Source organism: Esox lucius, chromosome 19 (assembly GCF_011004845.1).
Source record: "Esox lucius isolate fEsoLuc1 chromosome 19, fEsoLuc1.pri, whole genome shotgun sequence".
Lineage (NCBI taxonomy): Eukaryota > Metazoa > Chordata > Actinopteri > Esociformes > Esocidae > Esox > Esox lucius.
In genome coordinates this window covers 14,929,659-14,943,822 of record NC_047587.1, presented here as the reverse complement: position 1 = coordinate 14,943,822, position 14,164 = coordinate 14,929,659, and the positions used below count along the sequence as shown (strand labels likewise).

Sequence of the window (14,164 nt, the reverse complement as noted above, 5' to 3'; positions counted from 1 at the left end):
GCGTGTGTGGCTACAGGGCCAATTAAATAGGCTGTAAAAAGCTGATAGTATCTCTCTTGGCCTTTGTTTTCTGCAGTGTAGGTTTTCTTTTCATAACAGGAAGTGGTGGACAGAAAAGGTTTGTCAGCATGCAAAATGTATCATTTACAGTTCAGTCATTGAGCAAATACAGCTTTGGAAAAAATTAAGAGACCACTGCACCTTTTTATTTCCTTTCCAAAAAAGTCAAAAAGGAAGCTTTTGAGTGAGGAACCGAAGTGTTCAATTTTCAGTGGTCTCTTAATTTTAACCCTTCTGTTCCTCACTCAAAACCTTCCTTTTCAACTTTTTTGGAAAGGAAAGAAATAGGTGCATTGGTCTCTTTATTTAGCTGTTTCTTTAGCCCTGACACTTTTTATGCTATGAAAGTAAGGAGGCTATATTTAAACCCTTTCTTTATAGATAAAGCTATGGTTGCAAGGACTGACAATTTTTGGAAATTGTTATTTAGCACCTTTAAATGCAAATGAATGGTAAAACACACCTAATAAGACCTTTAGTCTTGAAATGTAATGTCTATGATAAATGCTAGAAGGCATAATTATTTACTCCCCATATGCGGTAAAAACATGCTTCTAGATAGAACAGTCAAGAACATTCTTCAAGTGCTTTTAGTGGGAGCATTCCAAACCTCAATTTCGTTGAGGTAGTCATAGATTCAATTATCATGTGTGTATCATATGTGCAAAACCTGGTGAAAATAACATGACAAACAATGTCTGTACAAATTGTCATTCACGGTTATCGGTAAAACACGATTTCCAACAATAGTTATTCTAACAATTATCAAATTGTGCTTAATATTTCCCAGAAGCGTACATTCCTGTATTACATTATAATTTCAATTGTTCAATTGTCTACAGTACATTATGACCAACTGGCAGTCCAGCCCAGGCTGCTGAGTTGGTGATAAGGGTCACATTCTACTCTGCACCTATACTTCTCAAAAGGAGAACTCCAACCAAAGTTGTCACTACAGTCCTTTAGGAGGATATTGAAAACTCCTGTGCTGGTTCTTCGGAGTCTGCATGCCGTTATGCAGTTGATGTGCTCTGACAATTGAGATTAACCCTTGGCTGTTGCTTGTCAAGGGTCTACAGTCTGGACATTTATCAGACGCTTTCATCTCAGAATGGTGCACGTTCCTCTGATGTAGGAGCTAGACCATCACGAACTTGCTTGCACAGTGCTCTGACCTTGTCTGATGGAGCCAGGTGTAGATGAACTGATCAGAATTCGACAGGATCATCATGCATTGTATGCTCTTGTTCAGAATATATAAAGGCTGGGTGTAAAGGTCATGTCTGAATGGCCCCATTGGCATCACTTCTGGAGTCCATTAGAGTCTGCTGAGTTTCATTGGAATTAGAGCTCCGATTGGAGTCCAGAGTCTGTTGAGTTCCATTGGAATGAGAACCCACATTGGATTCCAGAGTCTGTTGAGTTCTAGCTCGGACTTCCCAGGTCCCTGAGGCCTCCTCAGGGGTCTCCTCCTTCCTCTGCATTGTGTTCTCTAGAAAATGTCTGCTGTTACGAACCCCAGGGGAGGATAAGCAAGGGGATGGACCAGCAGTGCTGGGGCTGACCTTGTTTAAACAAAAAAAAGAAGAAAAATCACACTCCTAAATATTCAATGGAGACATTATGGGGTCCATCTATTTCTGAGACGTTGGACAGTTTAAATGCTTTTGATCTCACTGGTCCAACTTCTAATCCACGATTAATATTTCTGAACCTTAATACTCTAATCCTTCAAAGACATTCTGTTCCTTAAAATAATTATGTTACATCAAAAGATTGTTCAAAGATTGTTCAAACACTTAATGGTTCCTAAAACTGACCAATGTACCACTCAGAAATGTAGGGCATTGAAGCAAGCCCAGAGTAAGTTTACTTGTAAAGTTCAAACCGTGTAAAGTTTTCCCTGACCCTTCCACTGAGATCCATGACTAAGTGAAAATGTAGGGCATTGAAGCAAGCCCAGAGCAAGTTTACTTGTAAAGTTCAAACCGTGTAAAGTTTTCCCTGACTCTTCCACTGAGATCCATGACTGACTAAGTGAAAATCTGACCTGAGTGGATTAAGGATTTGACCCCACTGTTCCTGTGGGTTGATCTTGTGTTAGTTAATATTGGCCAACCTTCATGTTCTTTCCTGAGGTGATGAGCTCGCCGTAGCCCTGTTGGTGTGAAAAGGCGTAGCCCGAACGTCGCGAACTCGTCCTCCGAACGCGTCGCAGGTTCTGCTCCCGGGGACCCTGCTTCCTGCTGGCCTTCTGCAGCCGCCGCACCTGACGTTAGAGGAAGAGCACAGGAAACGTGAACATACTTCTGCGATTTTGATTGGTTGTGCCTGGGTTTGACCCTCCCCTGTTCCCAGTGGTGTTCACCACGGCGTGGCTCGGGGCCGCTACCTTGTCCGTCAGAGTCGGGTAGAGATCAGTCTTCAGAAAGCGCACCGCCATCCCCGGCAAGACGCATACTGCTGTTGTCAGAAGGATCACCAGCCACACACTCCACTGAGCCAGGCAGCTACGCGCCGTGCCTGGGAAAACCACAGTTAAATACTCCTGTGTGTACAATCTTTCTGTTTCTCTTTCTGGTGGAGTTGCGTACAGGATGTAACCGACTGCACTGCCTAGGAGCCAATACACACCTGCTGCTACGATGTGTCTGTTATCAGTAAAATGCAGAAATCTAGATTCCTGTGATCAGATTCTGAAACAACAGGTCACTCACATATTTGGGGATAAATGTGATTGATTGACTGACCAATGTATGGGAACTGGCTGGGGAATATGCTGAAGAGGCCGTCGCTCTGCATAGCGAGTAATATAGCGAAGTAGACCGCCAGACTTCCCCACACAAATAGATGATTCACAGCCGTCCAATAGTATGTATCCAGTCCGATCTGTAATGATTTGAAACCCTTACATGTTCATATTACATCAGATTGAAAAGCAACTCACTAACAAACCATGCCCATCTGGACACAATAACATGAGCGCAGACAGAAACAATAAAACAGGCAAATAAAATAAAACCTCATTTTGAGACGGATGCTTACCTGAACACTCACCACTATGACCAAGGACGTCGCTATGGTGACAGCGAAAGACTGCTGATCCGAGAGGTGCAATCCGTCAGCCCTGACGCCGAGCGAGAAGGCTCCGTAGGGTACGAAGAATAGGAGGAACGAGGTGACAATCCCCTGGAGCGTACAAAGGAAGAACTGTCTCTTGTTGAACAGCAGGTTGAGCTGCCCTGGTCTGTAGAGACCTGGGTAGCGGTGGCTGTTGGCTTCATTCACGTCCTGGAAGAAACAGGAGGAAGACGGAAGGTGTGTTGCTGTTTGAGTAAGCTGGACTGTATGGTCAAGTTCCTGGACATGGTGTTCAGGACATGAACTCCAGTACTAGATTTAGAAGCATTTATAATGGACATTCTTCATTGGTCATGCTTTTTAGCCCAGTAGTCCAGAACTAGGGTCAAGTTGTGCCCAGGATGTTGACTTTATATGGGGATTAATGGGTTAGAGTTGGGTGAGGCTAGGAGGATGTTAATTTGGTTTCGCTGGGGTAGAGGAGATGTAGGTTTAGCGTGTTTTGCCACAGCACAGCGAATAGGGATCTAAAAACATTTTAAATATTCACCTGTATATATATGGCCAGACCGAATCTTGAGAAGGACACGAAAGACAGTAAGCAAAGAGAAAACATTTAATGGCTTGTAAAGTAAATTGGGTTACAGTGGCAACCTCTCCATGAAAGAACACATCGAGTTGTGGCGATTGGTTTCCACACAGCCTCACCTGATCAAACAGCCCCATGGCCAGGACCGGCAGAGACGTGTAGACTATGTTGAACAGGGTGATGAACCACTGGTCATAGACCGTCTGGGGAGAAGAGGGTGGGTAGAAGTCGTGGGTGTGCAACAAGAAGTTAACAAATACACAAAACATTGGTGTATTATTGAAATTGCACTGTTCATTCCTTCTCTTTTTTCATATGGCAGTGGTGTGAAAAAACGTTGCTGCCTGGGAGAATTTAACTATAACAACCCTCTTAAACTCAGTCTTGTAAGGCTTCCCACTTCACAGTTTCCATTTCCTGACAAGCATGTTTTATGAAGCCCAACACCTTCCCAACATATCACACATTTTTACCTGAGCAGAGAAACCACAGAAGAAGCCGAACCAGAAGTGCACCAGGGTGAAGGCAAAGTTCTTGTAGAAGAAGTAGAACAAGAAATTACACATGCGGAAGTAGGACCAGCGGCCGTGGACCAGCAAGAGGCGCTGTAGATAGCGGAACTGGGCAAAAGAGTAGTCTGAGGCTAGCACCGCCTGCATTCCTTCCTGGCCTGATATACCCACACCTATATGAGCCGCTGGAGAGAGATAGGGATCAGGGAGAGGAGGTAGAAGGAGGAGAGGCAGAGAGAGGGGTCAGGGTAAGGAGAGAGGAGAGACAAAGAGAGGGAGGGAGAAAAAGTTAGGAAGGACTTGTCTAAGGCTAGCACAGCCCGTATATTAGGTTTAATATTATCTAGACACTCTACTAATTGTGCTTTCCAAGAAAATTGCAAGAAATGACTGGGCTTCTGGAAGACATCTGACATGATTACACCACTGTAAATGGGTTGGTCCGTGGCATATCCTTCATAAAATAGCCCCACTGATTGCATTGACACTTCCTTCATAGAAATAGAGTTACGCAAGTAAAGGCCAACGCTTACTATTTTGCAACTGACACATAAGAAGGGCTTTCTATTTCACTCCTACAGTTTTGACTGTAGCTTTTAAACCACTTGAGCTATTAGCTAAAGTATTATGACCCCTTCAATTAAAGGTCTCTGTGAGGCTCACACATTTTGCGTGACCAAAAGGACTGTGGGAAAATTGCAATTGAAAGCAACGGCTCTTCTATTCTACGGTGAATACATTCTTGATGATCCTCACTGACATTTTCAACTACCTAATACCATTCTGTTTCTTGGCAATCACTCCAAACAATTAAATCCTTCTGATTTGGTTTACCTACTTTATTTTGGCCAAATACTGTGGTTTTATATAATTATTTGCAATAGCCCCCCTGTGTCCTAAAGTAGAGAATGAAATTGCTAGTTGGACCATGTTAAAACAATTAATTGTGTTGTTAGGGATGTTTTTACATTTTTTTTTTTTTTTAAATTAAATGGTCAAGCAATGGCAGTTAACCTCCTGTCAACGAACGACAGCTATAATGTGTGCAGCTGACAAGAAAACATAAAGGTCAAACCACACAGGTCATATTTGGCAACAGGAAACAGGTCTAACATCCCGGACTCAGACTATACCAACACTGGCAGCTGAATCGAGATTGGTAAACTGGCCTTTTTGTATGTCAGCCAAACCATATAATCCAGACTGCAGCCACGTATGTTAGTTGTGCCTGTGAGACACGCCTGAGGCGCATGGTGAGGTGAATGTGCCTTACTCCTGATCATGCTGACGTCATTGGCCCCGTCTCCTATGGCCAGGGTGACTGCCATCTTGTTGGTCTTGACCAGCTCCACCACCTGGGCCTTCTGCATGGGGGTCACCCTGCAGCAGATCACCGTCTTACAGAGGCACGCTGTCTCCAGGAGGACCTGCTCCAATTCGGGTTCCAGGGCGTGGGCCTAAAGAGGATGGAGGGAGGAGTAGGGGAGTTGGGAGAGATATTACAATATTGTGTACTGTCCATGTAGAATGGAAGTCTTCTGCCTTTCTCTTCAAGACACATAATGCCTATTGAATGGTCCTTGTCATCACCAACCTCTAGTACTGTTAGGTAAGGTGGTGCTAATAATGACATGCTGCTAAGTGGTTAACTTTCCCAGTCCGACTGCCCTACACACAGGGCACATGGAACCAGTGGTTCTCTCTGCTTTGCAACATACAGGACTTCTTACGGAGCCTCAAGAGAAGAGCCCTTGGTATGCTCACCCGAAAAGAAGAGCGTTTGGTATGGGAAATTAAACTGCCTCGCACCTGAGCAATAAAGATTTTGTTAATCTGAAAGTCTGAGACAGCTTTAGGACCAGGAGACTAGTGAGGCTCTGTGTTTGCTGACGTGAATCCCAGAGGCCAAACCAAATGGGGAGATATTGGGGTTATAAAGCTTTTCCAAATCTAAAAGTGAATGTGAATGGCAGAGAGCTCCAGGGCTTAGCTACATCCTGGGAGGCTGTAATGATATGAGGCTCAGGCTGCAGATCTGAGGCCATGGCTGGATCGGGTGTTGGAGTGAGTCATAATAGCAGGTTTTCTCTCAGAACTGGGGACTCACTGAACACCACCAATCTGCTCATTAGAGATTGAAAAGACTCAGAAGGTAAATTCAAGGTTTTAGGCATAAGTGACATAAGCGGTTGCTTAGGGGAGGGGGCCAAATCTAATTATGCTTAGGGCCCCTGAAAGGCTAGAGCCGGCCCTGGGTAAACATATTGCAGTCCATATTCCATAGCACACAGAAAACCACCAACAAACAAATAGGAGTATAAAACAGTGCAGGCAGCAGGTCTCCGAAAGCCATTTCACTGTATTAGGAAGAATAGCATGGCAATAGCGTGGCACCATGACAGCAACCGCCCAGTCCTCCTCACCAAACTGTGGCCATTGACGATCAAGGCGTACTCCGCGATGATGGTCTCCTCAAACACAGAGTCATTTGAGAACATTTCTGTCTTTTCCTCATCTGCAGTATTGCTGACTCTGCTCAGACCAAGGATGTGCTCCCTGGCACTCCTGAAGAAACACAAAGGGGGGAACATACATTATGTCCTCAAGGTTCAATCAATCAAAGGTACTTTAAAAAGCCCTTTTTACATCAGCAGTTGTCACAAAGTGCTTATACCAATACCCAGCCTAAAATCCCTAAGAGCAAGCAACAACAAGATATTGATGTGCATTGGCTAGGAAACACTCTCTAGAATGGTAGGAAGAAACCTAGAGATGAGCCAGACTCTGACGGGTGGCTGTCTTCTTAGACTGCTCAAGTGGAATTACACTGTAATTTTTACAATCTGGAAAGATGCCATTTAGTGGACGCTTTAAACCTGAGCCAGAAACACATGGCTCCTTTTTTTTCCCAAAACAACTTATAGTCATGCTGCCGGGAAAAGAAGACATTATTTTTATTATCCTCTTTCTTTCAGCTTCTCTGTTGCACTTTAAAAAGAACATGCTGGAGTTTCCAGTGTTCGTTCGAATCTTATCACATTGCTAGGATGTGGAGCTGACGGAGCCGGCTGGCATACTGACAGATTCCCTCTGGAGCCAATTATCGGGAGAATAACAAGCTCTCATCCCAGCTGCGGTAAACAGATGAGGAAACAGGCCGCCAATGCAAAGTGACAACCCCAATAACTCGACAAGGTTTGCATCTCACCTTTACTGTCGCGAGGAACGTCACAAGACCCGAGGCCTCACCTGAGCTGTTGCTGCACCTCTGCGGCAGTGTGTCCTGATATTATGAACACCTCATTCATATCGTCTCTCAGCATGTTGCAGGAGTAGCCGATGTTCATTGCAGTCTCTGCAACAGAATACCATCGTAAATAACTGAATGAAATACAACTTCTGTGAATCCCACAGTATCAAAACCATTACGTTCTCAACTCAGGGGACTAAAATGTCTATGCTGAGCTCCAAAAACATTTTATGTTAAAGGAGTCAACTTTAGGGTGCAAAACATAGGTCCATCCATTCATTGTAGCTCACCTAATTTGTCTCCGGTGAGCACCCAGATCTTAATGTTTGCTAGAGTAAGGCAGGCAATGGTTTCAGGAACCCCCTCCTGCAGTTTGTCTTCTACTGCAGTGGCTCCAAGGAGCTTAAGAGAAGAAAACAAGCAATCAGTTGTTTTTAATTGACAAGACCTTCTAAGAAACAGATGCACTTGACAAGAGGTTTGATGTAAGAGTGTGAGGTTTGAAGCCAGGGTCAGAGGTTTGAAAACAGGATCAGAGGTTTGAAGTGAGGGTCAGAGGTTTGAAGCCAGGGTCTGAGTTTAGAGGTCAGAGTCAGAGGTTTGAAGTCAGGGTCAGAGGTTTCAAGCCAGGGTCAGACATGGTGCGGTATCCCTGGCGAAGTTTAATGGTTAAGTGCCTTGGTTACGGCGTCAGGAGGTCTGGGATACCGTTTTCAATCGATACACCAATCTTTATCAGTCTATATCAATCTCTATCTGTGTACAGGCCAGTCTATATCAGTGTAGGTCAGCCTAAATCAATCTACAGGCCAGACTAGAGTATATCCGTCCATATTAATATATAAGCCAGTCTATACTGTATATCGGTCTATAAGCCTTTGTCTTACCAGCAGGCCGGTCTCTATCTCTTCATAGAGATCCGCCAGTCGTTGCTCTCTGTTCTCCATCACAGTGCTGGCCAACAGAAGCCTTGTCATCCATTCCTCAAAGAAATCCCTATCCAGGACTTTGTAGGCCAGGGCTAGTGTTCTCAGGCCTTCTCCAGCAAACTCCTGAAACAAACATGATTAGGATGATTCAATCATTTTCTATATAAAATAAAAACAGCACGGAGCATGTTGAGGGTCATTCAGACACATCCATGTCATCATCTATTCTGATTCAGGAAGTGTGTTGAGAGCCATTCAGATACATCTATGTCATCCCCTATTCTGAATCAGGAAGTGTGTTGGGGGTCATACGTGATGTCATAATCATTCTGAGCCAATGGTCCACACAGCCCACAATAGACAATACATTAATTACTGCTTTCAGCTGAGAACCCCACAGTCCCTCTCAACACATCAACCTTGGATAGAAAGCTGTCATATGTTCAAGAGACTGAGAGTGTCATTCAACTGTCAGATCTCCTTTATTTTATAGTGCCTACATGAAAGTCTCTGTGGGATCCAGGCGTACAAGCAAGGCCTCACAAAAATAGCGAACCCCAGAATATCTGTCCCGACAAGGTTTTTTGGCAGGACCCCAGTAGGGAAAATTGAATTTCAGACTTATGGGTTTTGTTTATGCATTACCAGTCATGGTTTGGCATTACGGCAAGGTTACGTTTTGGCAAAAAGGTTTAGTTATTGAGTTTACGGTTCAGTTTAGATTAAGGGATTTCTGGAGACATGGAAACATTTTGTTTGTGTATATGTGTGTGTGTGAGGTAAGTAGTATATAATATACGTTGAGATGCTCAGAGGTAGTGTCCATTAGGTCTTCATTGGACGGATCCAGTCTGTCAAAGATAATGGTATCAGCTCCTTTACAGTACAGCTTTGTCTGACCTGCTGGGTTCCTCACTGGAAGACCAGAGACAAGAAGACAAACAGATACCTTAGTCATCCCACTGACTCTTAAGGACACAGGCATTTCTAGTGATGGTCACAGAAGATCGAAATCTATTGATTAAAGGCCTCAGGGAATGCCTAATGATGTCAAGGTACAAGAGAAGAACACCATGCGGGCATCGGTTTGAATTACAGATACAAAACACTGTTAAAATATTTAAGGAGATTCGGTCAACAGACTGCATTATAGCTTATACTTCTATCAGCACTCCAGAACTTTGGCTGGGTAACTTTGCGACACAATATATTTGGTTGTCAGCAAAACCAGATCTTCGCTTTATTAAAGGTGAGGACCTAACCAATGACACTCATTCTCTTGCGCACGTTGTTGAAGTCGAGGATCGCCAGAAGCTGGTAGGTTACAGCTGTCCCCATCTCGTACAGTGTGATGGTCTCTGGAGTTCGGGATCGGAACACAAAGCCAAAGTTCCGCGCAGCTGAAACCAGGGCTCCCTCGTCAGGTGACTGGGCCTGGTATAGGAGATCTCCTTAAAGGAGGGATGGATAAAAGGAGGAAGCAGAAAAGGGATTTGTTAGATTGCAAAGCGCAACATTGATTTGCATTGATCTGGGCTGATTGCAGGGTGAATTGCCAGGAGTTTTGAGTCAGTTACATTCTACTGAGCAAGACCGCCTGATTAGATGTCATAAGAGGCAGTTTGAGTCCGCAAATCTAGAGATAACGCACTTTTTCCTTCCAACCACAGAGGCTAATCTCCTTTATAGCACCTCTTCTCCATGACTTACACATGAAAATGTGGCCCAGAGTCCATAGTCTGCCAAACCTCTGCACTAAGCTTCTCACTGTACAGCATCTATGAGTTACATTACCTACGGATTACTTACTTACATTTTCATGCACATTACCTTCGTTCTTTTCTTCGGACATCACAGTGTGACAAAGGGCTAGCAGTCTGAAGAATTCCTGCACGGATGGCTCCTCCATCTTAATGGCCTCAACCAGGCTACTGTCATGGAACGTGAACTTCCTGTCACTCAGAGGATTGAAAGAGAAATCCACACAGGCCGTTCTCTGAAAGGGGATGGACCACAACAGTTGCCATCCTACATTATCAACTGGGTAGGTTATCTGGCAGTGGTTGCCTAAAATTGCTGCATTTTGCCTGAGAACAGCCCTTAGCAACAGCCTAATGGCGATGCACCAGACCCACTTACTGCTTGAGTATTGCACAGGTCTTAACAATATGAGGTCTTAACGGTATGTTTTTTAAAGCTGAAGACCAAAATGAGAAACTGACTCCCTGTCATCTGAATTAACCTCCAACAACCCAATGAAGGAGAAATAGTGTGAGTTGTAAATTATCTCATAACTTGTTCCTCACATGTGGAAGGCCATATCAGGTTTCTAGTAACGCGGCAGAATGAAGCATCTGAATCCTTCTCTATGATAGTTGTCATATCCCAGTGATTTAAATTATATACTAAATGAAATTATCCTTACCTCGGATACCTCTACTTTGTGACCAAATTCATCATAAACATCTCCTGAAAGCAAAAAAGCAACAGTCCTAATCGGACATATCCAAGCACTTCAATCAAAATTCAATAATCAAAAGCGTGATACAGCCCCGGGAATTGAACCGACAAACCTTGCAAGCACAATTCACCAGGAACAGACCTGTGTGCAGAACCTACCATAGGTATTCCCGTTGATGGAACATTTGTTGAAGACCATGATGTTCTGTGTGAGGGTTCCGGTTTTGTCTGAGAAGATGAACTCCACCTGGCAACAACGACCAGCCACAAATGTTCATGTCACCTGGCTGAAGCCAGTTATTTGTACATTCTTTCGTTCTTCTACACTGTTTCTCATCTGTTAATTCGTTTGTTCACTCATGCCTCAACCCACCTGACCTAGCTCCTCGTTCAGTGTAGTGGTTCTGGCCTCAGCCGGAGTGTCTTTCTGGCCGTAGTACATCTTCCCGTCCCAGTTAATAAAGTAACTATGGCCCAGACGAATGACCTCCACACTGAGAAGAACAAAATTACAAGATCCGATTATGGTGATTTACTATATATGCATGCCTCAGATTCTGTACTCAAATCTCTGGATGCAGTCTGTCATTCAGCCTTGCATTTTATCACTGGTGCAACATTTTGCACTGTCTGTTATATTCTTCACTTGGCTGGGAGTCACTGAAATCTAGATGGGTCAGACATTATTAATGATTTTATATAAGACAGTCATGGAAAAACCTCCTGATTATGAAACAGAGAAAATTGGTTGGAAGCACAGCAGGGTGAATGCACGCAAGGCTGCTGGTCCTGATGGCGTCCCCAGGCGTGTGCTCAGAGCATGTGTAGCTGGGCAACTGGTCGAGGTCTTTACTGACATTTTCAAACTGTCACTGACCCAAGCGGTTGTCCTCACGTGTTTCAAGAACGCAACCAATTTGCCAGTGTCAAAGCAGTCGACTTCTGACCTGTTGCACTCACCCCCACGATCATGAAGTGCTTCGAAAGACTAGTTCAGGCCCACCTGAAGTCCTGCCTCCCTCAACACTGGATCCCTACCAGTTTGCCTACTGGTCGAACAGGTCTACGGAGGACACCATCTCCACAGCTTTACACTCTGCTCTGACCCACCTGGATAAAACCAACACCTATGTGAGAATTCTATTCATAGACTTCAGCTCAGCATTCAACACGGTCATCCCCTCTAGGCTGGTCAACAAACTCAGTGACCTGGGGATCAGCCTCTCTCTCTCCAACTGGACTCTGGACTTCCTAACCAACAGACCCCAGGCTGTCAAGTTAGACAACTTCACCTCCTCCACCCTGATTCTGAACACTGGTGTTCCACAAGGCTGTGTGCTGAGACCCCTCCTGTACTCCCTATTCACCTATGATTGCTTTCCTGAACACAGTTCCAACACAATCGTCAAGTATGCAGACTCCACAACGGTGGTAGGCCTGATTAGAGACAATGACGAGTCAGCCTACAGGGAGGAGATCAAGTGCCTGGCGGTATGGTGTGCTGACAACAACCTGGCCCTCAACACAAAGAAAACCAAGGAGCTCATTGTGGATTACAGGACGTCTAAGGGCTGCAGTCTTGCCCCAGTTCTCATCTATGGCACTGAGGTGTCCAGATTCAAATTCCTGTGTCCACATCTCCGAGGACCTCTCCTAGACCCTCAACACCTCAGCCCAGGTCAAAAAGGTGAAGCAGTGCCTGTACTTTTTGAGGAGGCTGAAGAAAGCCCTCCTGTTCTCCAAGATCCTTGTGAACTTTTACCGCTGCACAATCAAGCGCATTCTGACAAACAGAACGACAGTGAGGTTTAGCGGTTGCTCGGTAGCTGACTGGAAGGCCCTGCAATGGGTGGTGAAAACTGCCCAGCACATCACTAGTGACCGGATTCCTGCCATCGTAGACATCCAGTACAAGCGGTGTCTGTGCAGGATCATCCGGGACACTTCACATCCATGCCACAAACTTTTTGCCCTTCTACCATCAGGCAGGCGGTACAGGTCTCTTCGTTCCCGCACCAGAAGGCTCAGGAACAGTTTCTTCCCATCTATTGTAACCCTCTGTGATCCATCACTAACCATACCCTTCCCTGCCTCCCAGGGACCTTGTTGCACTACTTCCTTTGTACTACTCTGACACTGCCTTGCCAAGTCTGATGGAATGGATGGAATGGAAGTTTTCAGTTGTTCCATGTACGTGTCTTCCTCTGGAACCTCACTGCTGCTATCCCTGCACTTCAGTTGCACATGCTACCTTACTCCTTCAATTTGCCTCGATTGCACATCTAGAATGCCATTTAGAATTGCAAATTGCATCTGTTCAACTATTATCCCACTTGTAAAATACCCTATACTTAATACTTGTAAATTTTCTGCCCTCCTCTATTTGCCTTTATTGCACATTTAGTACTGCATTTGCCTTCATTGCACGTCTATACATTCCACTTGTAATATACAGTTGCTCATAGGTTTGCATACCCTGGCAGAAATAGTGAAAATCTGGAATTGATTTTGAAAATATGACTGATCATGCAAAAACAAAAACTGTATTTTTTTTAAGGATAGCGATCATATGAAGCCATTTATTATCACATAGTTGTTTAGCTCCTTTTTAAAACATATTCACAACAGAAATCACCCAAAAGGGCCTGATCAAAAGTTACATACCCTTGAATGTTTGGCCTTGTTACAGACACACACAGGTGGAAATGGCAATTAAAGGTGAATTTCCCACACCTGTGGCTTTTTAAATTGCTATTAGTGTCTGTGTATAAATAGTCAATGAGTTTGTTAGATCTCACGAGGATGCACTGAGCAGAAAATAACTGTCAAAAGACCTGCGTAACAAGGTAATGGAACTTTATAAAGATGGAAAAGGATATACAAATATATCCAAAGCCTTGCAAATGCCAGTCAGTACTGTTCAATCACTTATTAAGAAGTGGAAAATTCGGGGGATCTCTTGATACCAAGCCAAGGCCAGGTACGCCAAGAAAGATTCCAGGCAAAACTGCAAGAAGAATTGTTTGGGATACAAAGAAAAACCCACAGAGAAATACAGACTGCTCTGGAAAAAGAAGGTGTGGTTGTTTCAAGGAGCACAATACGACAATACTTCAACAAAAATGAGCGGCTCCACTCTGGGGAGATCTCATTCGTGCGGTTCATGCAAGATTGAATCTAATCTAAGCAGTTACCAAACATGCTCTCAAGACTGGTTAGTGCTGGAGATACCATGGTCCTATTCAGAAGTGGGTAAACCTGCTTTTTAATAATTTGCCCCACT

At 44.3% G+C, this 14,164-nt stretch overlaps 1 protein-coding gene across 8 annotated transcripts in view; it reads right to left on the bottom strand.

The window, feature by feature from the left end:
- Positions 1–634: 634 nt before the first annotated feature.
- Positions 635–14,164, bottom strand: part of atp8b4 (ATPase phospholipid transporting 8B4) — a 33,566-nt gene continuing 20,036 nt past the window's right edge. For 7 of the 8 annotated variants that reach the window (XM_010883723.4, XM_013138958.3, XM_020040621.2 and 4 more), the window contains 18 exons: positions 11,255–11,375; positions 11,041–11,128; positions 10,847–10,890; positions 10,252–10,417; positions 9,684–9,872; positions 9,221–9,336; positions 8,380–8,544; positions 7,783–7,894; positions 7,492–7,597; positions 6,666–6,807; positions 5,516–5,699; positions 4,204–4,427; positions 3,850–3,933; positions 3,106–3,351; positions 2,811–2,949; positions 2,453–2,583; positions 2,180–2,329; positions 635–1,625 (listed from right to left, as the gene is read on the bottom strand). In XM_010883723.4, the coding sequence (XP_010882025.1) occupies positions 1,338–1,625; positions 2,180–2,329; positions 2,453–2,583; positions 2,811–2,949; positions 3,106–3,351; positions 3,850–3,933; positions 4,204–4,427; positions 5,516–5,699; positions 6,666–6,807; positions 7,492–7,597; positions 7,783–7,894; positions 8,380–8,544; positions 9,221–9,336; positions 9,684–9,872; positions 10,252–10,417; positions 10,847–10,890; positions 11,041–11,128; positions 11,255–11,375 (2,695 nt within the window). In that variant the 3' untranslated portion in view covers positions 635–1,337. The remainder of the gene's footprint in view (positions 1,626–2,179; positions 2,330–2,452; positions 2,584–2,810; positions 2,950–3,105; positions 3,352–3,849; positions 3,934–4,203; positions 4,428–5,515; positions 5,700–6,665; positions 6,808–7,491; positions 7,598–7,782; positions 7,895–8,379; positions 8,545–9,220; positions 9,337–9,683; positions 9,873–10,251; positions 10,418–10,846; positions 10,891–11,040; positions 11,129–11,254; positions 11,376–14,164) is intronic. The other variant, XM_020040620.2, reaches the window with a different exon arrangement.